General features: G+C 48.8%; 2 protein-coding genes, 1 non-coding gene and 2 pseudogenes across 8 annotated transcripts; 1 reads left to right on the forward strand and 4 right to left on the reverse strand.

The window, feature by feature from the left end:
- Positions 1–4: 4 nt before the first annotated feature.
- On the reverse strand, positions 5–3116 carry LOC121602270 (annotated as a pseudogene).
- Positions 3117–4793: 1677 nt separating this feature from the next.
- LOC121602268 lies at positions 4794–11368 on the reverse strand (annotated as a pseudogene).
- A 3006-nt stretch (positions 11369–14374) lies between these two features.
- Positions 14375–23477, forward strand: LOC121602269 (peptide transporter family 1-like). 4 transcript variants are annotated; one of them, XM_041931029.1, is made up of 6 exons: positions 14375–14393; positions 16079–16393; positions 20765–20843; positions 20923–21151; positions 21225–22584; positions 22668–23477. In XM_041931029.1, exons 2-6 carry the CDS (start codon positions 16358–16360, stop codon positions 23139–23141), a joined length of 2178 nt encoding a protein of 725 aa, XP_041786963.1. In that variant the 5' UTR covers positions 14375–14393; positions 16079–16357; the 3' UTR covers positions 23142–23477. The 4 variants fall into 4 exon arrangements, with proteins under 4 accessions (XP_041786963.1, XP_041786961.1, XP_041786960.1 ...); XM_041931027.1 differs by lacking the exon at positions 14375–14393 and adding an exon at positions 14506–14597; XM_041931026.1 differs by lacking the exon at positions 14375–14393 and adding an exon at positions 14722–14820.
- A 223-nt stretch (positions 23478–23700) lies between these two features.
- Positions 23701–26891, reverse strand: LOC121602266. Of its 3 annotated transcripts, XM_041931019.1 has the most exons (6): positions 26635–26741; positions 26426–26555; positions 26259–26325; positions 25212–26102; positions 24751–25134; positions 23701–24657 (listed from the first exon to the last, which is right to left on the reverse strand). In XM_041931019.1, exons 1-6 carry the CDS (start codon positions 26645–26647, stop codon positions 24457–24459), a joined length of 1686 nt encoding a protein of 561 aa, XP_041786953.1. In that variant the 5' UTR covers positions 26648–26741; the 3' UTR covers positions 23701–24456. The 3 variants fall into 3 exon arrangements, with proteins under 3 accessions (XP_041786953.1, XP_041786954.1, XP_041786955.1); XM_041931020.1 differs by lacking the exons at positions 26426–26555; positions 26635–26741 and adding an exon at positions 26786–26891 and having other exon boundaries at positions 23702–24657; XM_041931021.1 differs by lacking the exon at positions 26426–26555 and having other exon boundaries at positions 23702–24657; positions 26635–26727.
- Positions 23989–24061, reverse strand: Trnaf-gaa. Its single transcript has one exon. It is a non-coding gene; the product is annotated as a tRNA-Phe (tRNA).
- Positions 26892–26902: the final 11 nt, after the last annotated feature.

Consider the following 26902-nt stretch of genomic DNA (forward strand, 5'->3'; position numbering starts at 1 on the left):
CCACGAATGCCATCGCAAACCCGGTGTTGACGCCAGCTGGAACCCCATGTTGTTTCCTGCCTGTAGTTGTGTGAACTGGAAAGATCACAGAGATGAGATGTGATTAGTGCAATGAAGCTATCGATGTCACCAAAATATCCTACCCTTGTCTCTGGCCGGAATGGTAACGGATCGTTCGTGATCAGTATCGAACACTGGGCGCAAACCGTGCGCAGCATCGCATTGTAGAACGTGCTCACCGCCAGCGGGGCCGTGTGGAATCCTTGCGCATTGAACCAACCGTGTGGTTGGTCGGTGTGATCGATGCTCCCACATGAACTCATTGTTAACCTGGGGCAAGTTTTGTTCGTACCGTTTGAGAATGTAGTCCCCCATTGGTTCCGTAACCGTTACGAGCGAACGACTGAGCCTGCCCCTTCGAACAGTTGCTGATAGGCCTGTATCACGCTAGTGTCAGCTGATGTTCCTTCCAGCACAGTGACGGTACTGGAGTAGCTGTCAAACCCGATCGGAAGGGCTGGAAGCGAGAGCGTCCGGGAACGAGCGCACGATGACCACTGTCATGATTACGAAAAAGATTGGTATAAAGATCTGCACGAGTAGTGCTATCCAGCTGCGCTTTGTAGCGATTGCCTTCTTGAGCAGCATTGCCTGAAGTTGGTTCGAAAGTAGCGGGAATCCAGTCAGTAGCTTCTGATCTTGATCATCGAGCGTTAGCGTAACGGTGGACCCATTCCAAGTTTCCGTAAGGGCGTACGGCTGGGCTGGCGGGTCCGTTCCGTTGGGCTTCTTGTCTAGTGCGTGTGAGTCACTACCAACACGCAGAAACACTTCCTCGAGCGTCGTTAACGAGATGCCGTAGCTGCTAATGCCTAGAGATGTGGAGTGTGTCTCAAGATCCTGTAGTAATGGGTTGGAACAGCGCGGTGTACTCATCATCCAGCACGTACGACAACTCCGTACCGATGTCGGTGTCGACGTCAGGTTGGGGATGTGCTTTCGCATCAGGTCTGTACACGCGTCGAATCACAACCATCCTCCTTAACGCAGATCAAACGATAGCCAACGCCGAAACGTTTCTTCAGGAAAAACGACGACCCTGCCGCTTTCAGTTCACCGTCCGCCATGATCGCGATGCGATCGCCCAATATGTCTGCCTCATCCATGAAGTGCGTGGAGAGTAAAATGGTGCGTCCCTTCTTCTCCTGAATCAGTAGATCCCACAGCGCACGCCGAGCTGTCGGATCCATACCAGACGTTGGCTCGTCACAGAATACCACCTTGGAACCTCCGCACAGCGCCACACCAACGGCCAGCTTGCGCTTCATACCACCCGACAGCGTGTGGCTTTGGGCGTGCCGTTTATCCTCCAGCTGCAGCACCGACACGTAGTGATCGATCTCCTGCGGTATGCCTTTGCTTTCGACCCCTTTAGCCGGGCGAAGAATTTGATGTGCTCCGAAACAGTCATCTCGAACAGCACATTGTGCTGCGGACATAGGCCGAGCGATTTGCGTGCACCCTCGTGTTGGTGCGAATGTCGCAGCATTTATCAGGGCCGTCCCGGACGTGGGTGAGAAGACACCGGTCAGCATGGACATGGTGGTCGTCTTGCCGGCTCCATTGTGCCCCAGCAGGACCGTGATTTGATCCTCGAACATACTCAAATGGAGTCCCTTGACGGCAACCTTCGTCTTGTTGAACACTTTCCGCAAACCTTTGATACGAATTCCGGCGTACTTGCCCACGGGTTCCGCTTCCACGGTAGTTGATCCGTCAGTGTCGTGCTGTTGCTCACCTCCCTCCTCACCGCCCGCCGGTGTGACCGGCTTGTCCAGAACTTTTTCGTCACCGGGAAGTACCACGGCTCCGCGACACCGTACTCGCCCGGGAACACCTTCTCCACGTACAGGGCAATCACGAGATAGATCACGGCATCTGCCAGCAGCATCATCATCGTCGCACCAACGCTCAGATCATCGTCGACCGTCACCGGATCGAACATGTTCGACCACTGCAACCCGTTCGTGGTGCCTTCGTGGCGCATAATCAACATAAACCCGAACGACATGCCGGAGTTGTGGAATAGGCAGAGGGCCAGCTTCACCGACAGTGACATCGTGTCGTAGTTCGAGTTCGAGAAGGCAATGTTGTACGGCATCACAAACACGAACCACATCAGCCCGGCTATGCCGGACGCCGTGTTCGCTTTGGAAGAAAACGTGCTCATCATGAAGCAGAACGTGATGGTGGCGAGGCTGTAGATAAACAGATAGAACCAGATCGCGAACCAGTTGGCGAACGTGAAGATAGCCAGCTCGTGTTGGTGGTGATGCTGACGCAGAGTAGCACGGTAATGATGGAGATCGAAATGAGCAGTAGGCTGATGCACTTAACGAACCAGGCCGACCAGTGCAGCCAGCTGGAAAGGCCCATGATCTTCATCGCCTCCTTTAGCTGTCGCTCCTTCTCCACCGTATGTACTTGACCGTGTTGATGCAGGTGTAGAAGAAAGCGATCACTATGATCAGTGGGAGCAAATTTTCTAATCCCACTAGCAGGTTGTCACTGTAGAAGGGAGGATATGGATAGCGCTGTGGAAAAGATACAGAAGGTACGTTGTTAGATGTGATACGTCCTGTGCTCCTGTGAGGTGACTGCGCTTACACTCAGATACACATCCGGGAACTGATAGTTGGGATCGCGCTGCTGCAGAATTGACCGCGAAATGGCACTCTGAATCTGCAGGAACGTCTCGTTGTAGTAGTTCGCCGGATAGCCACCATCGTCGCGTTCGAACTGTCGCGCACCGGGCACTTGAAACGGCGGAAACAGTCGCTCCGTTTGCCAGTTGTTCCAAACTCGGTGCCCGTCTCGCGGAACGTGCGCATCTCGCTCGGGTATCGCAACGACAGCACGGTCTGCTCCGGTAGTTGCGTCAAGTTCTATCAGGGAAAACACAAAAGGTGGTTTATGGTATTGTTCGGTAAAGTATCTGCGAGATCGGAGAACTCACCGCATAGATGTCGGGAATTCGATTCCAACGAGGATATTGTTCACCTGCAGATGAGCCTGTGTTTGGGAACTGTTGAACGCTATCACTGCCAACTCTTCATCCAGGTAGGCGGTGGATCGTTCTACGATGCTCTGCAGCAATGGACTTTGTGGTGAGTATGCGATCGAGTAGATGATCGGTGGATCTATTTGGGAATATTTCTACACACAAAAAGGAGAGATTTTCATCAGCACTGACCATTCACATGCACTTCTTCACCCCTTTTCAGCCACCTACCTAAGATGTGAGATGGTTTCAGCTCGAGCGGATTAAAGATGGTTGGCTGCTCGAACTCTTCCGCATCGACTAGTCCACGGATCACGATCAGCAGGATGCAGGCCAGCACGGGATAGCTATTTCGAAGAACGTCTGTAGGTAGTGCCGTTTGGTGATGATCCAATTTTTCCACAGGAGCAAGACGAACTTGCCCCAATTTGAGGTGCTCATTTTTGGTTACCTATGCAATAACTGAAATCAGGGGAGAATAAGACCATGTTTCGGCTCATTAAAACCACACTTAAACACACAGGCTCGATCGATACAGTGAGGGATAACCGCGCGCGGTCTTATCATTCGTTACGCGTTACGCGGTGGTGTTCGCCATTTCCGTGCGCGAAAAACATCACACGACGAACAACAGTTGCTTGTTAGAAATCTGAGCTAAATGTGTATTTTTTATAGAGAGTTGTGTGATAATCTTTATCGCCTTTTACTTTCGATTAAGCCCACAGGTATAGATAACTAAAGATATTATTGTGAGGGGTGACTGGCAGCAAAATGGGACGATGATTTGCTTGCGCTTAAGAATGAGTTGACAGATTTTCCACTTGATCAAGCGGGTTGGGGGATGATGAGGCATTTTTATCGGGAGTGTCGGCTTCATGTTTGATTTTGTTAATATCATTCCAGAGGTTTCGTAAACGGATGACTCATCCTTGAGGATACCGTAACGACTTTTTGATGTTTTAGATATTTAACACAAAAACCACAAAAGAACTGAAGACTCTTTCTTTGCAAAACTTAAACGGTTTCTAAATTCGTTTATTCCAACATTAAACATTATTTTTGCGTTTGAAAAAGGGAACACTTTCACACGACTGTTACAACTAAACTGACCCATATGACACTATGTATCTCATAGCTCCACTCTGATTTTATCAGCTCGATCATTACTACTCGCTTCTTCTTCTGTTTTTGTTTTCGTATGTCCTTCAACTTTCACCCCAAAACAACACTTCTCCCACGTAAGAGTTCACGGTCGAAACGTTTAGCCAACCCACGGGACACCTTCTTCGGCATCATCACACCCCCGGTACGGCAACGGCGATATAATTACATCGTCCATCGGCGATGGGAAACTACCGGCTAACTTATAATGTGCAGGTGGCGTCACCCACTTCACCCCCACTCAATAATCTATTATCCTTGTTCTACTTCCACGTGAAACACACACACACACGTTCCGACACACTCCCATACACACCTTTAGAGGCGAAAGTGTAGTCCACTTGTTAGATTTATGACGTCCGCTACAATCACCGACGCTACCGGAGACAGACTGAAACAGTTCTCACAGGTCGCGGGACATTTATCGATGTTGGTCTCTCGTTCGTCTCTCAGCTGAGTGTGGCTACACTCTACGGGGTCCTTACGGGTGAGTAGAAGTACCCTAGCCTACAAAATTCCATCGCCCGCTCTAGATAACACCACCATGTACGAGCGTCAGCGACCCGACCCCGAACGCAAAATTGATCCACAGGGATTAATGATAGCGAAATATCGTCAATGATTCACGACCGAGCTGTACAGCTGGTGGTAGATATGCGTGTGTAGTTAATGGGAAGTGGGCCGTTTTTTGCTAATGTTGTTCCTATTGTTTCTCCTTCTTTTCGAACTTAGCAGGTACACGAACACGTCGCACGGTGGTGATGATAAGGTGCCGCTAGCTGTATTCTCAATGAAGAACTGGCTGGTCGCTAGTACGTTAGTAGAACTTAACGCACTAATCAGGGCTCCTCTCTAGTTATCATCGGTAACGCGCTGGTATTTGGTAAAGAACAGGAATACCTGCTCCAGTGAGGTTTGCCCCAGCGCGTAATCTTCGATATCGAGCGTCCGTTTCGCTTCCTCCATCAGCCCAAACATCGACGACCACTTCAGCTCGGACTGTGTGATGTGGTGGTGAGCGAATCGTGGTATTCCTCCCTGCAATTAAAACGACGTGTGAAGGGGGATTAATCCTAGGGCCCAATACTTAAAGGGGTTGTACTTACTTGAGTACGGCTTGGGCGAAATTCTGTGCCACAAACTGTCGCACCGGTTCGGCATTAGCCGTCGAGCCGTCGCCCGTGCGGTTCAGCTTTATCGTCAGAAAGTAACCCTTCGAGAACTTGTTCTTCAAGTGTTGCGTCGAGCCGATACACTTGAACTCGCCGTTCACCATGATGGCTAGCCGGGTGCAAAGGCCTCACACTCCTCCATGCTGTGTGACGTCAGGACGATGGATTTGCCCGCCTTCTTCACGTTGATGATGACGTTCCAGAGGTGACGCTTCGCGCCCGGATCCATCCCGGTCGTTGGTTCGTCCAGATACACGACGGCCGGATTGGCTAGCAGGGCGAGCGCTGTGCTGAGCTTACGCTTGTTGCCTCCACTGTACTCCTTGACGCGCTTGTCAATGTGCTTCATGAAGTTAAGCTCCTCCGCCAGGCGTACCGTTTCGAGCGCAATCTCCTGCTGCGGAATACCTCGCAGCAGGGCAAAGATTTTCATCGTCTCGCGGCCTGTAAGATCCTCCAGCAGAGCATCGAACTGCGGACAGTAGCCGATCACTTTGTGCACCTGGTTGAGGTTACTCTTGAGACTGATGCCCTTCACCCATGCCTCACCGGCCGAAATGTTTTCATCGCCCGTGAGCATCTTGAACGTGGACGTCTTGCCTGCTCCATTTACGCCCACAGTCCAAAGCACTCCGAGCCCTCCACCGACACTGAGAGCTGATTGACCGCCAGGAACTTGCCGTAGTATTTGGTCAGATCGCTCGCCACAAGGTTCTTGTTTGCCAGCTCACCATCCGAGAGCGATTTCACCCGTCGTTTCTCTTCCAAAACGTCATCATCTTGAGTGGGATCCTCGCTGCCTGCTGGTGTTATCGTTCCGGAAGATCGCTTGCGACGTTTCAGTACACGCTCCACCACACGGAACTCGATGCCCATCAGTATCAGGAAGCCGACCAGTCCCACCCCACCCATGTACATCAGCTGTCGGTTGATGCCGGTCGATTCCCAGGAAAAGATGTTCGTATCGCAACACTGTGGTAGCAAGCTGCAGAGGTACTCCTGCGAGCATAGCGCAGCCGTCTCCTCCTCCGTGCACTGTTCCAGACACACGGAAGCCGTCGTCGAGAGCACGTTGATATTGCTTAAGCTTTGGCTGAGCGAAAACAGTGGGAATATCATGAACGCCCACTCCAGCCCGTTCGCCACGTCCTTCAGATCGAACCCGTCGAACTTGAGCAGAAAAACGGCAGTGAAGAAGATGGTCCCGCTGAAGATGTTCACTATCATCATCTTGACGAACCCGGTCGCCGGTACCTCGAACCAGAACGAGAACAGATAGGTGACGGGCAGGAACGCGATGCCGAACACTATCAGCACTAGGAACACGCGACCGAGCTCCTCGAATGAGGACCACCCGTCCTCCTGGAAGGCGGCCAGCGTCGCGATGTAAATCAGTGCGGTGATGACGTACGTGAGGAAGTCCCACACGAACGAGACGATCCAGAACGTAAACACGTTGATACCGCTGACGAACTGGAGCAGCTTGGCGCGGCTGGTGCGCTCCTTGATGTAGAACATGATGTAAAGGCCGCAATGAAGGACATCGCGAAGCCGGTGTTGAACGAGATCTGGAAGCCGAGATTGTTGCCGGCCTGAAGCTGAGTGAACTGGAATAATGGAAAAGGTAAAGAGAAAGCATTGTGCGTGATACAGGAATCTTGTCAAAGAGTCAGCCACGAAACTTACTCTCGTTTCAGCCTTGAACGGTAACGGCTTGTTGATGATGGTTGATCTCAAAGTTCTTGTTGATCGATTGATGATGGCGTTGTACATAAGTTCAGTGCCAAGGAGCAGTATGGAAGCCGGTTGGGTTCCACCAGACGGTGTGGTTCGTGTTGGTGATCGATGCGGCCGCCATGAACTCGCGGTTCACCAAACCAATGTTCTCGGTTGACTGGAAAAGATTGTGTTAGATAGTGCACAGCTTCCCCCATTTCCACCTTCCCATACTCACCACATCTAGAATATAGTCCACCATATCCTTATCGGTGATCCGCAGTTGATGGGTGCTCGGGAACGACTCAAACAGTGATCGAAATCCGTCCACGAAAGGACTGCCGAGGGCCGATGCCTGCAGGATCGTGGTCGTTGTGCTGTAGTTGTACACGTTAATCGGTATGGCAGGCAGATCCGTCTGACCGGGGAAGGTTCGCACGATGATCACAGTAACGATCACGAAGTAGATGGGGATCAGCGCTTGCACCAGCATCTGTACCCAGCTTCGCTTCGTGGAGATAACTTCTTCAGCAGCATCGCAAACAGCTGATTCCACATCAGGCTCGATCCACCGAGCAGTGGTTGCGTGTCGCTCGTCTGATTCATCGTGACGGTGGAGCTGCCGTAGCTACTATCTAACCCATTGCTACTATCTTGCTCGCTATCGCTCGAGCCCGTCTTTTGATCCAACGCGTACGAATCACTTCCGACGCGCAGAAACACTTCCTCTAACGTCGTCAACGATATGCCGTAGCTCGTAATGCCGCACTGCTCTACGTTGTCTTCGAGATCGCGCAGCAGATCCTGAAAGACGGCCGTGTAGTCTTCGTTCAGCACGTACGACAGCTCCGACCCAATGTCCGTGTCGATGTTAATGTTGGGAATGTGCTGCCGGAGTATGCCCGTCAGCCGAGCACGATCACAGTTGGCACCCTTCACACAAATTAACCGATAACCAACGCCAAATCGCTTCTTGAGGAAGAAGGAAGATCCACAAGCTTTCAGTTCACCCTCGGCCATGATCGCGATCCGGTCGCCCAAAATGTCCGCCTCGTCCATGAAGTGCGTAGAGAGTAGAATAGTTCGGCCTTGCTTTTCCTTGATCAGCAAATCCCACAGCGCCCGTCGAGCGGAAGGATCCATACCAGACGTTGGCTCATCGCAGAGTACTACCTTTGAGCCTCCGCACAGTGCTATTCCAACGGACAGCTTCCGTTTCATTCCACCCGATAGGGTGTGGGACTGTTTGTTCAGCTTGTCTTCCAGCTCTAGCAGCTGCACGTAGTGACGGATCTCATCCTTTATCTTACTCCTGGGGACACCCTTCAATCTAGCGAAGAACTCGATATGTTCCGCCACGGTCATTTCGTTGAAGAGCACATTATGCTGGGGACACAGTCCAAGTGAACCTCGCACCGCATCAATATTGTTGCGTATATCGTACCCATTCACCAGAGCTGTACCGGATGAAGGTGAAAACATCCCCGTCAGCATGGACATTGTTGTCGTCTTACCGGCACCATTGTGGCCAAGCAAGACGGTGATCTGATCTTCGTACATGTTCAGGTCCAATCCCTGCACAGCGACCTTATTCTTCTGGAACTCTTTGCGCAGTTTCTTTATCTTTATACCGGCATACTTGCCGTCCGGCTCGCGTTCGATGTTGGGCGTATTGTAGTTGCTAAATCCAACACCGCTGGTTCCTGCTTTTGCTGCGTCTCTTTGCACCAGAACTTCTTCGTGTACAGGAAATACCACGGTTCGGCAATTCCAAATTCGCCCGGGAATACCTTCTCCACGTACAGTGCGATAGATAGATAGATTATGGCATCAACCAGCAGCATCACCATCGTATCTCCGACCGAGAAATCATCATCCACCGAAACAGGCTCGAACAGGTTCGACCACTGCAACCCGGTAGCCGTACCCTCGTGTCGCATCATCAGCATAAACCCGAACGACATGGCCGAGTTGGAGAACAGACACAGCGCTGTCTTGGCGCCCGCCGTCATATCGTCGTAGTTCGCGAACGCAATGTTGTACGGCACGATCAGAATGAACCAAAGCAACCCGGCAATGCCGGCTGCAATGTTAGCCTTCGAGAAGAACGTGCTCACCATGAAGCAGTAGCAGATCGTTGTGATGCTAAACACGAACAGATAGAACCACACGACCGTCCACTCGGCGTACTCGAAGATCGCCAGGTCGGTGTTGGTGGTGATGTTGACGCACAGTAGCACCACGATCAGGGAGATAGACACGATCAGCAGCAGCAAACACTTCACAAACCAGGCCGACCAATGCAACCAGCTCGGCAAGCCCATGATCTTCATCGTTTCCTTCAGCTGTTTCTCCTTCTCGACCGTGATGTACTTCACCGTGTTGATGGCGGTGTAGAAGAACGCGATCACGATGATCAGTGGGAGCAAATTTTCAAATCCCGTCAGCAAAGGATCGCTGTAGTACGGTGGATACGGAAAGCGCTGTGGAATTGGAAGGTAAGATTAGTCCTTTTTTGGCAATCAACAATCTCTAAACCACTCATTACTTACATTCAAATAGATATCGGGCAGTGCAAAGGAAGCATCACGCTCGAGAATGATCGCCCGCGACACGGCACTCTGTACCGCGATGAACGATTCGTTGTAGTAGTTCGCCGGATAGCCAGCATCATCCCGCTCCCGCTCGCGCGCACCGGCAATCTGAAACGCCGGAAACATCAGCTCCGTCGCCCAGTTTGCCCAGAACGCGGTAAAGTCATCCTGCAGCGTTCGCATTTCGCCCGGAAATCGTAACGCCACGGTCACATTGTTGGGTAGGATGTCGAGGTCCTTATAGTTTTCGGGGAATTCAACCCCAGCGAGTGAGTAGTTCAGGCGGAAAAAGTCCTCCATGCGCTGGGTATTCTCGAACCCGGCAATATCGATCGGTTCCAGGATCTGATCGACGGCCCGGCGCATAATCCGCTCGGTCAGCGGTGACTGCGGGCTGTACGCCAGCATGAACGTTATCGGTGGTAATGTGGGGGTTCAGTTCGGGCCTGATGATGGGTTTTAGTGAAAGTAGGGTAAGCACACAATCTTCTTCTTCTTGGCCAGACAAACGCAAACTCACATCATATGTCGAACGGTGTTGATTTCCAGCGGCTTCCACGTGGTCGGCTCATCGTACACATCCGCATCGACCAACCCGCGGACCACGATCAGCACCACGCAGGCAATGGCGGGGATCAGTATCTCGAACAGTGTCTGCACGTAGTGGCGCTTCTGGATGATCCAGTTCTTCCACAGCAGCAGGATAAACTTATCCCAGCTGGAAGTGGCCATCGTGCCTGTGTCACCCTTTTATCTGCAACACACAGATGAAGGCTACGTTAGGTAAGGATCAACGGGTACGTCAACGTGGGAAGAAACTCGGTGTAATGCTGACAGTGCGTTTCTTGTTTTTTTGTCTAGCTAGCCTACGAAGTCATTCTCGCGTACAAATAGCAGCAATTTATCCGCTTTATCGCACCAGCTTATCAGTGGGTGAGTACCTGCCCGGCTCCCTAATTACCCGCTAATCAGTAATCCGCGACGCACATATATATTCGATAATCTGACGAACTAAAACATTGGATGGGAAATATTATATTTTTTTCGCTACCATTTTCTTTTCAACCCTACTGCAACTTTCTCACTTTGGTTGGAAAACAATCGAAACATCAAATATTGTTTACGGTAGTGATTATTTCAAACGTGCTCGCTATCTGCAGCGGCCACCGATAGGGAAAAGTAATCACAATCAGCTTCAATCAGCATGCTCCTCGAACCAGTACATTGACCAGTGGGCTTCTCCAGAGGGTCAATCGAATTGGTAACAAACGCGTTAATCGGTTGCGGTTTTGCACTTGCTGCTCAGCTGATTGAGACTTATGACCAAAAAGTTCATTTTTTAAGTGCAACTGCCCTTTGTGGAGGCGTTTTGCTCTTTTCAGGCGATTATGATGATAATTCAGTGCGAAAACGGTTACGTAAAGAAGAACGAAATGATATCAGAGTAGTATGATCCCTTATGAACGCCACTAAATATTGCCTTAATAACGTCACTAGAGGACCAGATCATATTTGGATTGATTAAGCACAACCTTCTCATCACACTTAACACAACACTTTCCCATTATTTTAACACTTACACCGTCTGTTTAGCACCGACTGCTAAAGGGACTATATTGCACAACGTCCACTGGTATCACTATCACGACCAAAATCGTCTCACCAGCTGGCCAGCTCCACTGGCGACTTTTATAGAAAATCTATCGCTTCCAATATCGGGCAATTCGGCCAATTCAGATCGATAAGCCCCCTATCAGTGGAAGCCAATTGGGCCTAGTTTACCTGCGAACGAGAGCCTCGATATGAGATAGCGATTATCGGCGATCCACGCATCTAATTCTGGTACGATGAGTTACAGATTTTTTGCTTGTAGAGGTGTGATCTTGTGACGACATCTTTCCCGCACGCGGGACAGTCCAAAACCCGATGAATTAAACCCTGCTTGGCGCTTGGTGAGCTTTATCTTCTTCCGCGGTACCATTACGTTGTGACTGATTCAGCTGATTCAGTTGATCTCAATGAGGTTTGGCTTTTTTGTATGCTGCACATGCAAACAAATGGTCACAAAATGCACGTGAATAGGGTGGTACGTACGTGCTTCTTCGTCTGCTATCATATGCATGTGATTGATAAGAGAATTGGTGATCGATCGCGCGATGCAGCGGGTTGATGATTGACAACTCTTGATGGTTTATTTGCATGTGCGAAATCAATGCGTAATTAGTGTCAATGCGTTTATCGCCATTCTATCCGATTGGTGACTTGAGCTCGTGACTTGAGCTATGATAGGATCTGATGTCGAGCGTCGTTGCGTTTCTTCTTATGATTTATTGAAGCATTTAATCCCAATCTACTATTCAAAAATCCTTTGTCGAATGATTCGTAATAAATCTTCTGCAGCCTTCAGGTTGGACTTTGCATTTTGCAAAAACATCCAAACTAACCTTCGCGGTAAACTTCAACGGCCATGGTGATCTTTCACCCACGAAATGATCATAAGGTCCAGATCTACCCACGCCGCCTCCCAATGATAACCGACTACAGCTTAATGCGGCATTGCTGTGATTTGCACACGCGGAAGCATCCGGTTAAGGTATGCGATAAACGCAACAATGCAAACCACCTCAAAAACGCCTCAGGAACTGGATCGGAATTGGACGTATGTGGAGGGGAATCGGTTTCACTTTCCAGTCCATTCCAGAGTGTGCCATCCGACGGAGTAGACGACGACGCAACAGAGCAGCAGCCCGTAGGTTGTCACTTTCGATGGCATTGACCGTTAAAATCGCGTGCGCGCGCGCGTTCGGTCGTCCTGCTCGTTCTGTCACTAAAATGGCTGTCCGGCGGTAAAGTGGTATGCTGCCGATGATTGCGAAAAAGTGCTGCGATGCTAACAAACCTAATGGACAAGTTATAAACAGGTTTGGTGAAGAGTGCGACTGGTTCTCGGTCAATGGGGCGGTATTTTTTATTCAAAGGTCTTGAAGATTGATTCCCTTTCATCTGGAATTTTGACACCTTTTGCACTCCAGACAAATGTTGTAATGTTGTTGGGAAGCCTCGTAAAATTGAATCAGTTTTGTATCAATATTTGATCAGTTTTTATTGCTTAATTGTTGATTTTTTTTAATATATTTCATCCTTCAGTAGTTAGCAGTATCTTGGCTTTACTTCCTTTCTTTTCTTCCCAATACTTTCGTATTTAATTGAAAAAAAGGTGTTATACTTATTATCACATTTCCCCCATTATCCAATTCAAATGTGTTCAATTTACCCAAATCGTTCTCTGACGCAACTATGCGGTTTAATGAAATTTCTCGCTCACTCTCTCCTAGTACCCGCTTGACTGCCTTAATTTAATTGCTTCTCATCACAGTGCTCTTATCACAGTTTTTGGAGCGAAGGGGAGGGGGGGGGGGGATTTTTAAAATAACGTTTAATGTAATTCACTACCTCAAGGTAAATAGAAAAATATGCTGGTGTATTTATTGGATTTTTTTTTAGCATATTAGATAGATGATGATCGACGGTACGACGCATCATGAGTATAATCAGCTATAATTTTTGAAGAATGTTCACTCGTATGAACCCAACCGAAGAACCAGCCGTTTCAGCCACGTTGCTCCCCTTGGATTGATCGCGCAACGAATCCGATCCGTCCCGTCGCGTTAACCCGGCTGGTGTTTAATGCGATGTTGTCATACGATAATACACTTTTCGCCGATCATACCGCGCGTTGCGGCCTTCCTTTAGCCTCAAGCAATCAACTCATCGCACAAACGACGGACGTGTAGGTACTTCGTGCATTCACTCACTTTAGTGCTGCCGGTGCCGCTCGAATCTCCCGCACAATCGGGGGCCGAAAGTAACACACACACACTGTCATATAAAAATAAAGCAAAATAATTAAGAGATAAAATTCATCTCATTTGCATCGCTCCTTACCTCCCCCCGAGCGTGTAAATGATATCATCTTCGTATCATCACGTCGTCGCCCCTACTTGACGTTACCCTGTTGGTTTGGGGATATTACCAGCAGGTTACTGCTGTCTGTGCATGCTGGAGGGATTTGTGTGTTGTAACACACCGCTAGACGATCTATCACGCCCGTTAGGTGTTCGTTAGACTCTTTCCTTCATCCTCCAACCACAACCATCTGTGTCTCTCTCTCCCAAAGCCTGTAATGCAATTGTGTAAATATTGTAGTAGCTTTCAACTAGAGTGGGCCGGCTATGACGGGTGTGTTGTTCTAAGCCTTTGGGTGACTCCATAATGTAGTTGGGGCCGGTAGTGAGGCGCAAAGACCTTTTCAGTTAATCGACGCGCGCACACACACACTGAGTGCGGGTGGGGAACGAACGTTTGTCACAGTCAGAGGTGTAACAAGCGCGACAAATACGTTAAATATTTGTTTACAACACTTTTGGTACGTTTTTTACGAAGCAGTTTATGATAGGGAGGTGACTATACTATATAATCTTTATCTTTTTTATTAACACAGACATAAATTATGTTTAAAAACCAACTTCGAAGAAGACTTCTCGATAAGAAGGTAGGTGTATGAAGCTAGATTCGATCCAATGTTCTATAATGTATCTTCCCGTGCTCTTATCCACAAGACTATCCGCGACTATCTCCTGCTTTACTAATTTTGCCAATAACAACACATCGAATTGCATTATATTTAAAGTAAATAACACTTAAATACATTTTAATTAACAACATTTTACCCACTCCCAATTCGATCGATCAGAGGAAACGATCACCGAGCAAGTGTCGCCACTGTACACGCATCCCCGGATCTGATCGTTCGAGCTGCGGTACGGGACGGGTGTACACACGGTCAATCACAGTACTTCCCCGCCGGTGAAACACCGCTGACGAGAGCTAACCGTACGTATACGGCACACCAAACAGCAGCAGCAAAAAAGCACACAAACACACAAGGTCTTCTCCACCTCCACCGTGGTGCTACTGCTGCAAACACTGCAATCCCAGAGTGGGGTGCTACTGCCGTGTGTTTATTGAAAACTAATTTTCCACATTTATTACGAAGCGGTAGCTGGGCTCGCGCTTTCAGTCCAGCGTCAACCGTCGAACGTAACGCACGTTACTTGTAAGTGTAAACGAGCGCGGCCTGAAGTGTTATAAGGCGCGGACAGACACCTGTTGTGTGTTGGAGGGGCAGCAAAACGGCAGTGTACATGAACGATCGATCGGATCGGGTTGATCGCATTAGAGCCAACCTGGGGGCTATCCCAGCAATCCGTGAAGCAAGCGTATATGGGTGTGCGCGTTACGTTGCCAGGAGATAAATTAGTTTCATTGAACGCTTGCAGTGTGTGTTTGTGTGTTTGATAGTGTGTTGTGTTGCAGCGTTGCAACGTTAATTCTTTTCGGGTTTTTTGATTCCCTCCAAATTTTGGTCGAGCTTTGTCAGTCACTTAAGAAAAGGCACGAAGCTACCCGAGGGCATGTGTGATCACAGTTTGTCCAACAATGAGAAAGAGAGAGAGAGGAGAGAGAGAGAGAGAGAAGGAGGAGAGAGAGAGAGAGAGAGAGGAAAACAACAAAAATCAGTTAATTACATTTTCCACAAATACTGCATCAGCACCGACGGGTGCTTCCGGCTACTTTCACGCGACCGGAAGATCTTTCACCACACACGGCCGTAGTGACGCACAATGAAGAGGAACAAAATTACTGCCAACACAAAAGCCACCAAATTGAACAACCCAAAAACAAACTGGTAAAGGAAAAAGCGTCCCGAAAACAGACACACGGACACGAACAAAAATTGTTTGCGTTCTATCAACCGTAACCCGGCGTAACACAGTTTCAGTTTTCGGGGACCGATAGTAGTTGTTTTGTGTGGGGTTTGTGTGTGTTTGGTGTGAGTGTGTGGTCATTATCGGTGCAAAAGAATCAAAGAGAAAGTACACGCGCGCGTGTTTGGTTAGATTAGTGTTTAGTTTTCATTTTTGTCACAATATTTCACTTCCCTTTTCTCTTCCTCCCTTATCTCTATCTAATTATTATATTTTTTGCAAAATACTGTCGAACCGATCGTTGGGTAACGATCGCCGACGAACGGCGTTACGCGCGTTATCTCTCTTAGTGACGAGGACCCAATTAGTGTCGCAGAAGAAAAGTGAAACCTAAACACTCTCTGCTCTTCGTTTGCTTGTTGTTGTTTTTTTTTTTTTTGCATAGTGTGTTAGTGTCCCCTTGCTGGTGGAAGAAAGCGGTGGTAGATCCATAAGACACTCCTCGGCGAGACACCTCACACGTCACATGTGTGCCTGTGTGTCATCCAACGATAATTACCGTGATGGCAAATAGAGTTTAACCACTACCGTGCCCTTTTTTTGCAGCCCTTTAGTTTACTGTCGATGTGTGGAGATTGTTGTGTGTTTTCTGTGTTAAAATCCTTAAGCAGGTTGTGCTGTGGTGCGCGGTAACAAGTGTAACGTCGTGTCGTGAGTGATATAGTGGCCGGAGAGGGTGATTTGTCGTCCAGGATTTCGCTCGACCGAGTAAAGGTGCTTCACCATTTCCCAAGCACAAGCTGGTTAAACGTCGGCAGAACATTACACCGATAAGATACGCGTACCGCTCAGCCATAGGACACATAGGCAGCTGGCTGCTCCACGATGGTTTCAACGCGCTTCGAAGTTAATAGCACACCGGTAATGATGAGATATGTGTAGTTTACTAATGCTTATACGCTACGTAATTAATAGTGGCAATAATGTGCGGCTGTTTGCCAACTCACGCGCGCAAAGCAAGTGTTGTGGCATTTAGCGCCATTTTTGTTTTAATATGCAGGTCAACATACCCCATTCTAGCCACACATACACACGCCCGTGCGTGTCATCAAAGTAACCGTGTGAACTCTCGTTTCGCGTGGGGCGAGTGAAATTACAGCCTACTGCGAGGGTTAGCGCGTGTACCTGTGATGAGGATGATGGGTTTGGGCTGCAGATACCTGGCACTTGCATACACTCACGTTCGCTGCTTTTACCCAACGACGGAATGGTGATACCGTGTCGATCATGGTATTGACGCTTGGTCAGACATTCTCCCATCCCTCTATCACCCTACTCTGTCTCGTGCCCTTTCTTGCGGGGCCCTTTTCTCTTTTCGCTAGGCGTGCGTACGCACCACCGGTAACTCAATTACCGGCGGGTGCTTTCTTGCGCAAAAGACGCAATTTTGCGGATGAATGAATATACGGTAATTTTGGTCTTAAGTTAATTAGTCTTTGCCGACTGTAACTGTCGATCGTTGCTGTGAAAGGAAGGGGAGATCAGTCTGATTTCAGTAGCTGATTGCTAATGGGATGGAGAGTAGGAATGGTAATCATTTCGCTACAATTGAGCAAAGTGAAGGAAGCTTGTATGATGATCCGCTGGTTGAGAGATGTGATAAGCATTATTTAGATGCATAATTTGGGCAAAAGCTTTTAAATATGAAACAGATTTAGTATAGATGATCGTTTGAAGTTTTGAATTCGACGCTCATCTTATAGACCTCATATCCTTCAAACTCCAACTTCCAAGACGAAGGCCACCAGAGTAATGCTTTCACAAATTTCCGCCCTTCATTATACTGCACGAGCTCAGCGTCAAATTCCTCAGCCATGGTCAAGTACAACAACCCTCCCACAAGCTTTGCCGTATCCGTGAGTCGCTTCAGGTGACAAAACACGTCCCATCCACCACCGTCCGTCGATTGTTCTTGAACTTCGCACAAACAGAATCGCAGAAACGTGCACGGGGCATTATCCCCGATCGGTCACTCGGGCCGTGTGCATTATTGTGTGATCGTCCTCGAAATCGCCCACGTACGCGTGCAATATCCACCGTAAAAAGAAGCGGAAACAGATCGGCCAGTGGTGGATATCGTTGGACGTGCTTTACATAAATTAATCAGCTCGCTGCGTTGTACACAATGGACAGTGGGGAATGGATCCTTGAAAATACTACTACTACTACTGAAATGTCAACTCCCGCCATCCTTCCCTTCTTCCCATACGGCCCAAAACCACTTTCCATAGCAAAACAAACCTGACCGTGAACTCGTGCGCTCGTTTCACGATATCTTCACCACTTCGGCTGCCTGTCTGTTCGCTTCTCCGCGCGAACATCTTCGAGAGGGGCTCGATCAGACGCTTAAGCGCTCCCCTCCACACTGTGTCCACACCACACCGGTAAAGCTGGTTTAAGATGCGTGTCAGTGCTCACCACCAACATCACCACAACCAACGACGGCATTGGATGGTCATGTTTTTGACCAGCAGTAGCTATGATCCCGGGGAAGCGTTGAAGGCATTGGCGTGGTGGAGGTGGTGTTAACGCAAGCGTAACATTGACCCGCTTTTACTCTCACGAGACGACGACGCCGACGACGACGACCACGATGCCGCCCCTCCAGTTCATCAATGAAACGAACGAGGCTCGAAAATTGTGGAGGCATGGCGTTTACATACACTCGATCAATGTTCCTTCAGTACAGCGAAAAAAACCGCGGACAGATAAAGAGGAGTTATTTCTTATGACCTCCAGAACTGATCGACACCTTTGATCGGTTGACGGGTTTGTACAGATCGAAAAAAATGGGATCTGAAATCCAAACCGATTTCTGCTTGTATGATCGATAGGTGGTAGGAAGGTTGAAGTCGTAACCTCCATCATTCTCTCCTACCGGCTCGATGTGGGTCAACACTGTGGGTGCCACTGCGTGCCGCCGGGTGCTAACTCGTTTGCTGCTCGAGAATTGCATAATTTTGCGTTGCGTTGCGTTGCAAAGTTGCGGCACCCGCACGTGCAGAGTGCATTTCTATGCATTCGCCAATTTTAATTGATACGAATTGAAGTAGATTTGCACTAAATGAAGTAACGAACGTGTAGTACGGGGTGGTAATTGATTGAAACGCGTCACGCTGTGGAAGGCTTTGATTGAAAAGGGAATGGATCGTCAAAAACGGCAAAGGGACGTGTAAATGGACACGTGTATCGTTTGCTTCAATTGACGCCGAACCGATTGAAGAGTGCGTTCTTTCTGTCTATTAGCTCAATTAGAAGTGGGTTTGTGGAAAATAAAAAGGGCTTTTTAAAAGTAATTACAATGTGGTGGACGGTTAGGAAAGGTTCTGATGAGACTTTGGTCGTCATTTTCGATGAATGATCGTGTGCTGAACAGGAGGAAACGCAATGATCGCGTACAGATGTTAGTTCAAAGAACAAATTTACTGGAATCTGATGCTACTAACATAGGTAACAGGTCAAGAATATTAAGAACATTTAAAGCTGGCCTTTCTACAGCTGGACTTTTCCCTTAAGCTCTGATGATCTGGGTAATTCCATTTACAGCTAAGTACGCGTTCCTTCGAACTAATAATGCATAATCATATGTCCTGAGTATGGAATTCATGTCTCTGTGATGATCACGATCATCTCTCATACATCGCATACATCTCTGATTTTTAAACTCTCCATCTGTATCTATAGGAATCCCAATTCTGGGGTATTGAAACCCCAACTTTGGGGAACTTACACTAAAGAACATTGCTGTCTAGAATAATGTCACACATTGTACAAACGTTCGATCGCTTCGCTCCGAAATTCCCACGTCCCGTAAAAAGTTCAATGAACATCGTTCATACACATCGTTCATCGGTTGCATCAGCCAGAATGCGCGTACTATACCCGATTGCATCAGCCAGCAACCTGGAACTGGAGCATACGTTGGCGTTCCGGCTTCTTCTTGCTACCGTTTACCCATTTTCACCTTCTTCCTATCAGCCTGCAGCCTTGCATTGTGGCTCACTGTGGTCACCTGTGGCGTAAAATGCCACGGTGAAGGCTTTTCTATTTTTGGCATTGTGGCCTGCAGAGTGGAGGAGGGCAAGGCAGGGCAGACACTTATTCACACAAGAAAATGCATAGTAATCGGTTTTGTGGCGCGAGCCTAATAGCAGCGCCAAAAACGCGCCACGCTACCTTGGGCGGGGGGATTGTTTGTTAGACAACGGTGTAACTGTGTGTACATGTGTGTAGTGTGTTTTGTTACATTTTTTGTTAACTTTGACACACCCTTTTATGTTTTACTAACATGCTCTAGGCGCTTTGGGGTTGTTTTTTCTAAAGGTGTTTGTCTTCAAGTGACTTAAATGCGCCGCAAGACAGTATACATGCTCCAAATGGGGAAGAGAAATAGTATTATTATTATTATTTTTTTTTTTTGTATGGTTGGAGTCTTATTTCCGACCTTATTCGTTTACCGCCTGCCTGTTAACGACGGCACGTGGCTGTAGTTGCGGAACGGATAGGACACGCATTCGCCGCAGTGGCGCACGTGTTGCGAATATACAGCGTGATTGCAGAATCATCTTACCGTTGTAGCGCTTGAGCCTAGGCTTGCCCGCGCTTTATCGTCTCAGTGTCACGAGACTACGTGCAAATAAACGCAAATTCCAATCCAGAATCCAGCAGGCTTATTGGCTTATCGTTGGAATGCAACGTCAAGGTGGAAGTTGAATGGGAAACAGTTACACATGCAATGCGTAATAGCGTGACATTCCTCCGTGGCGCTTCCAGCGATGTACGCAGATAATGTTCGAAGTTCATTCTACGGGATGTATGGGATGTTTTGAAGGGTAATCACCTTCAACAGGAAACGATTTGAGACAAAATATTACTGATATAACAGAGCTGTTTCTTCAAAGATCAAAGTATGGGACCCTCTTAACAGAAATACTTTGGATAATGCTTAAATATTTGGGATTAATATCCATCATAATTATGTATTAAACTGTGAACAAACAGTTTTTGAAGCAGAGACGAGTAAAAAGTATCTTTTTACATTTTTTGAATAATTTTCGCTGTGAAAAAACATCAGTCACAACTACCTCTAGTGGTTTAGTACCGCTATTCCTCCATAGATGGCGCTGCGACGTTTAGAGCCTCGAAGCTCTTGTTGATTCTTGTTGAAGCTAAATCCAAATGATATTCCCGCTGTCTAATTCATCTCATCCTTTTTTGTTCCTTTTTTCCCAGCCCGTTCGGTACCCTCGGTCGATATTCTTCATCATCAGCAATGAGTTCAGCGAACGGTTCAACTACTATGGCATGCGAAGTAAGATCAAAGAGAGCTTCCCTTCCATCCACCAACTTCAATACTAACCGTCCGTCCGTTTAACCCTCCACCTTCCTAGCGGTGTTGGCGCTCTATCTCACGCAAAAGCTGGCCTACAGCAATGATACCGCCACCGTGATCTACCACATCTTCACCAGCCTGGCGTACTTCTTCCCGCTGATGGGTGCCATCCTGGCCGACAGTTGGCTGGGCAAGTTTAAAACCATCCTGTACCTTTCCATTGTGTACTGTGCGGGAAGTACACTGATCGCACTCGGCGCCATTCCACCCTTGAACCTACCTGCCACGTGAGTTCTGCGCGACGTTCCTCTTTCCAAACACCCTTTTAATTCGAACGATTCTCCACCTCCTCATTTCCAGCTCGATGACCGTGCTGGGGCTGCTCTTTATAGCGGTCGGTTCCGGCGGCATCAAACCGTGCGTGTCGGCGTTCGGCGGTGATCAGTTCAAGCTACCGGAGCAAGCCGCCCAGCTGGCCAAGTTCTTCTCGCTGTTTTACTTCTCCATCAATGCCGGATCGCTGATCTCCACCACGCTGACGCCGATTCTGCGCGAGGATGTGCACTGCTTCGGGGACAACAGTTGCTTCTCGCTTGCGTTTGGTGTGCCGGCAGTGCTGATGATCCTTGCGATCGTCATCTTTGTGTGTGGCCGGGCTATGTACACGATCAAGAAACCGTCCGGCAACATGATCGTGCTGGTGTTCAAGTGTATCGGCAATGCGCTGGCAGTGCGATCGAAGGAGAGCAGCACGAGCCCACGGGCTCACTGGCTCGACTATGCCGAGTCCAAGTACGGCAAGGGCATTGTGGCGGACATTAAGGCGCTGCTGAAGATACTGATCCTGTACATTCCACTGCCCGTGTTTTGGGCACTGTTCGATCAGCAGGGCTCACGCTGGACATTCCAGGCGACGCGCATGGACGGTGAGCTAGCCGGATACACGATCAAGCCCGACCAGATGCAGGTGATCAATCCGCTTCTGATTCTCGCCTTTATTCCCGTCTTTGAGAGTGTGATCTATCCCGCGCTGGCCAAGATTGGCATACGACGACCACTGCAGAAGCTCTCTCTGGGCGGTTTACTGGCCGGTGCTGCCTTTGTGCTGTCCGGCTTTGTGGAGATCGCTCTGGACAGTACGGAGGCGATGCTGCCCGCCGCACACGAGGCACAGCTGCGCGTGTTCAACGGGCTACCGTGCGACTATCGCTTCCACACCGACATACCGAACCTGGCCGGGTTCAGTGTGCCGTCGCGCGGTGCCTACGAAGCGCTCCACGTCGAGCTGCCCCCGGGGCTGGCCAACGGTACGTTCCAGTTCCGGGCGGAGACGAGCGAAATTGGGTGCGTGCGGGAAAACATGACCGAATTCAGCGGGAGCTTCAGTCTGCAGGCGGGCGGTGCGGTGAGCTACTTTATCAGCCGGAAGGGAGGCCGGAGCAGTCTGCTGGAGTACGCCGACACGGCTGCCAAGGACCGGAACGGGCTGCCCCGGATGCGGCTGCTAGCGAACGTGCGCACGACCAAGCAGATCTCGCTGCGGCACAACGGGAACGCGGACGTCGTGTACAACGTGGCGCTCAACCAGTACGATCAGCTGACGTCGGTGACAGAGGGCGAGTACGGGGTGTACGTCGGGGAGCGTCCGATTGCCACCGTGAAGCTCAGTCCGGGCGGTGTCTACACGCTGATATTGGACGAGTTTTTGGAGAATGAGTTTGTGAGTAAAGAATATATATGAGTAGTATTCACCCCGATCAGCCAATCTAATTCCGACCCATTTCCCACCCTCTCCCGTTTTAGAACCTTCAAACACACACGATCACCCCGTCCAACTCGGTGCACATGCTGTGGCTAATACCGCAGTACGTCGTCATAACGGCCGGCGAGGTCATGTTCTCCATCACCGGGCTTGAGTTTTCCTACTCCCAGGCGCCGGAAAGCATGAAGTCCGTCATCCAGGCGTTCTGGCTGCTGACGGTCGCGATCGGCAACATGCTGGTGGTGTTCATAGCCGAGGCCAAGTTCGTCCAGTCGCAGTCGCTCGAGTTTTTCCTCTTTGCCGCGCTCATGTTCCTCGACATGGGCCTGTTCATGGTGCTGGCCATGCGCTATCGCTACTCCGACACGACCGGCGGCGCATCGTCTGTCGAATCGATTGAGGTGGAGCAGCAGGGCAAAAAGAAGCAGCACGATGCACTGGCCATCAGTGACACGCTGTCGGAAAGGAGTGCCAAGAGTACAACGTACGCAAACGAAGCATACCGGGAAGACTGAGCGAGAACGAAGAGGAGGAAGAACGAGGCGCAGTTTTTGAGAGCCATGTGTTGTAACATTGCATTGCCGTTTCTAGTGCATCCACGCCGGGGATTGTCTCCGCAGGGCAATTTCAGGATCCAAGCGAGGTGGATTGATACACTGAGACTGCTACTAACAACAGCGCGTCAGAGGTATTATGTTTGTTTCGTCGTTTAATGGCGTCGTCCTGCTGTAAGTTAGGTTTATAGTTCTTTTTTTGTGTGTAAAAAGTAGGTACTGTCTAAACTTGCTGTAATTATTTTTGTTTCAAAAGATGAATAAAAAATAACAGATAGATCTTTGTCCCAAGTTGAAGTAGTTTCACGTGTCCCGTTACTGTTGTTTTACAACTTGTCATTGTTTCTCCGAAAGTATAGGGTTGAGTAACCCTGTTTTGACGGGATAAATTTAACACAAAATTAATCGATTATTTCACAATTCTACTATCGGAAGAAAAACGCAGAATTGCATAAAATGTAATTCTGTAATGGAAACAGATGAAAGCATCTCACTCGAATAAACTACAATCAATTATGGAATTTATCTAAAATTATTGTATTTTTCTTTATGTAAGTTTTTGTAAACAATCACTACATTTAAAGCATTGGCATTAGTACCTGATTTTTCCTTCCATTAACACTAAACTTCTTTCATGCTGTTATGCCCTTTGAAAATCATCCCTGATGATGAAACGATTGTTTCATCCTATTGTAAAAGTTTCTTTTTTATTTCATAAAAACTTGGTCAAAAATCTAATCTAGTAAACTAAAAGTGAGAATGTCATGCCGAACGAACAAAATCAACTCCAACAAAAAAGTTCCACATGTGCCGAAACCCGGGATTGAACCGGGGACCTTTAGATCTTCAGTCTAACGCTCTCCCAACTGAGCTATTTCGGCGCTGTCTCTTCTCTCCCGCTCAAACGCCTATAAATACTCACTACCACTACCATATTGTCGTTTCTCTTGCTTGGCTCATTTCCTTACACACGTATTGCACCACAATGATTTCTTATGCACACGCTTCTTCGTTTAGTTTGCAATTAGTTCAAAAATCCCAATAAAATATATTACATACATACGCACACACGCACACACACAAACGCATACATATACACATCTGCACACGTTTGGCTGCAAAACGATTCCCTGACGGGCGTTGTGTGCACACAAATCACAACTCCTTGCTTACACGCTACATATCACGTACTCCTCTTGTCCTTTTCTCCTGAATGATGAATTAAATAGATTCTTACACTCCAACTCCGGTTCCCTCTCTCGCCATCCCTTATTCTTCAGCTTTGCTTAGCGGTATTGGTGAAAATGGTCGAATCTTTGGTCGATATGCGACAGCAGGGCATCTGGCGGCGCAGCTCGTCGAACGTCGTGTAGTGTTTCCCGCTATCCTCGAGTATCAGATACAGGAAGCAGTTGCTGATGACGAGCGTTTGCAGCGAGGGGAATCTGGCCGGTATCATATCCAGCATCGACACTTCCTGCGTAATAGACATACAATGAGAGAGAGGAAGGATGCATTAAGTATGTGCCCCTGGCAGACGTTCTCAAGAAGCGGTTTGCATTATACACACCGACACGATCGTGTCCATTACCAGCCGCTGTAGCTGCGGCACCGTCGGACAGTTCTCAAACACGGAACTCGAAACGGACATGTTCTCGATGACCAGGACGCGCAGTTTCGTCAGCAGATTCAGATGGAGAAGCGCGTTCCGATCGAGCTCGTTGTCGAAGTGTTGCAGGCACAGGAAGGATAGGTTGGTAAAGGTGGCCGCTATCTTCTTGATCAACAGTGTTTGATCCTTGGTCGTGTTGTTGTAGTACAGCGTCGTCAGCGTGTCCAGCTGCGTGGCACTAAACAGGCAGAGCTGCTTGTAAGGCATCACGAGTGTCTGCAGACAGGGTAGATGTAGCCGCTTGGAATCGTCCATTCGCTGGCATCCCTCTAGATTAAGGTACTGTTGAAGGGGAAAGAGTGTGTACTATTAGTAGAACATTACCCAAGACGGGGGGGAATAACAGTGATGCCACTTACTTCCAGTCCCTTAAACCCGTTTATCAGCTCGCTCACTTCACTAACCAACTTGAAGTAGTTGATGGTGAGCGCTTTCAGCGACTTAGCGTACGCAAACATCTTCAAAAAGTCAATGTCGAAGATGTTGCAGATGTCGACGATGCGGAGCGTTTCCAGCCCGACGATGGTTTGCGCGAAAATGGCCTCCCGCTCGAGCGGTCGCAGATGGACCGGCGACACGCTGTACGCAATGTATTTGTCATTTTTGAGCGAAATGTTGAGCGTCTTGAGCGAGCGAAAGTCGCACCGGAACAGCTTCGCAACGTGGTCCTTCGAGATGAACGACACCTTCAGCTCGACCAGCTGCGCCGAGATCGTCCCTATCAGCTCCATCTCGCTCGGGTAGCGTACGGTCAGGTGCAGCGTGTGCAGCCGTGGCGTGACTAGCTGGCAGACCGAACTTTGGTAGAACGAAATGTTTAGCTTCTCCAGGGACGCACTGTCGATGAGCACACCGTTAGTCAGGCCCTCGTTGGCCGATATCTTCAGCTCGGTCAGGTGGCGCAAGTTCGGTATGTTGTCCACCACCAGCCGGGCCAGCCGATGCTCCGACCGTAGAAACAGTGACAGCGAGCGGACCATGGCGCTGCCGCCGCTAAACGACCGCCCGATCGTGTCGAGCAGCTCCTCCGTGTCGAACATGGCGTTCGAGTAGAAGGCGATATTTTTCTGCCGATTCAGCAGCTCCACCTCGACGCCGGAGAAAAACTTGGCCTTGTTGTAGTTGTACAGCACCAGCTTCTGGCCGCGCAGATAGTGGTCCGAGTTGATGATGGCGTTCCAGCGGCGGCACACCAGCGACACCCGTTGCCGATCCTTCCATGGCAGGTAGTCGAATATGGAACACAGCACCTGTGGGGGTGGGGTTGGGGAGAAGAAAGAAAGCACACAAAGCATTTAGGCCGATTCGAAGCTTTAAAATTACTCACACAACCAAACGGCGCCCAATTAATTGCGCACCACTTTTTTTGTACAGCCACACCAGGTTAGTGGCGTTGGCTTTCTTACCTCATTTGGGAAGGAGTTAAAATTCATTTGCCTTCTCGGAAAGCTGCTGGTGGTGGTGGGTTGTGTCCTGCAAGAAGGGAACGATTTGCTAAACGTAAACACGCAGTACACTCGTGTGCGGAGGTGGAGGTTCTCGGCGAAATTGTAAACACGTTACGAGGCGTTACCTAAAAGTAACGCATTTCGCGTTGTAAACATTGGACGACTTGACGTTTCCCATTCGTTTTGGAAGACACGTTTCACCAAGGTGTGTATGGGGCGGGTGGGAGTTCGTTAGCAACGAAATAATTTGTTTAACTTTTTGACCACCAAATTAAGCGGTTTAAAAGTATTTTTGTGAGTTTGTGAATGATTCGACCAGCAACACCTGCCTTACCTTTTTGGACCATTTTGGAAACATTCTCATTAAGGTTCAACGACCGAAAAGAAGTCAAATAGTAGCCATTTCATTTTCTTTTTTAAGCCATTTGCAACAGCTACATTCCTTTAGCAAGAATATATCCCTAAAAATATCAACAAAAACGTACAGCATCGAGAGGTTTGTTGGGCAGCTTCGTTAAGTTTCACACCAACGGTGGCGCTATCACCGTTTCGGTTGCTTGGGCTGTCACTTCACCCCACACACGCACACAAGTACAGACAGC

This window comes from Anopheles merus, unplaced genomic scaffold, assembly GCF_017562075.2.
Source record: "Anopheles merus strain MAF unplaced genomic scaffold, AmerM5.1 LNR4000385, whole genome shotgun sequence".
Taxonomy (NCBI): Eukaryota; Metazoa; Arthropoda; class Insecta; order Diptera; family Culicidae; genus Anopheles; species Anopheles merus.

Excerpts from the sequence above, each read along its gene's own strand:
- LOC121602269 (XM_041931029.1), top strand. The coding sequence starts at position 16,358 with ATGGTTTCAACGCGCTTCGAAGTTAATAGCACACCG. Across the intron at positions 21,152-21,224 it reads CCCTTGAACCTACCTGCCAC|CTCGATGACCGTGCTGGGGC; the intron begins GTGAGTTCTGCG and ends CCTCATTTCCAG. Across the intron at positions 22,585-22,667 it reads AGTTTTTGGAGAATGAGTTT|AACCTTCAAACACACACGAT; the intron begins GTGAGTAAAGAA and ends CTCCCGTTTTAG.
- LOC121602266 (XM_041931019.1), bottom strand. Across the intron at positions 26,326-26,425 it reads GCGAAATGCGTTACTTTTAG|GACACAACCCACCACCACCA; the intron begins GTAACGCCTCGT and ends CCCTTCTTGCAG. Across the intron at positions 24,658-24,750 it reads TAATGGACACGATCGTGTCG|GAAGTGTCGATGCTGGATAT; the intron begins GTGTGTATAATG and ends TCTATTACGCAG.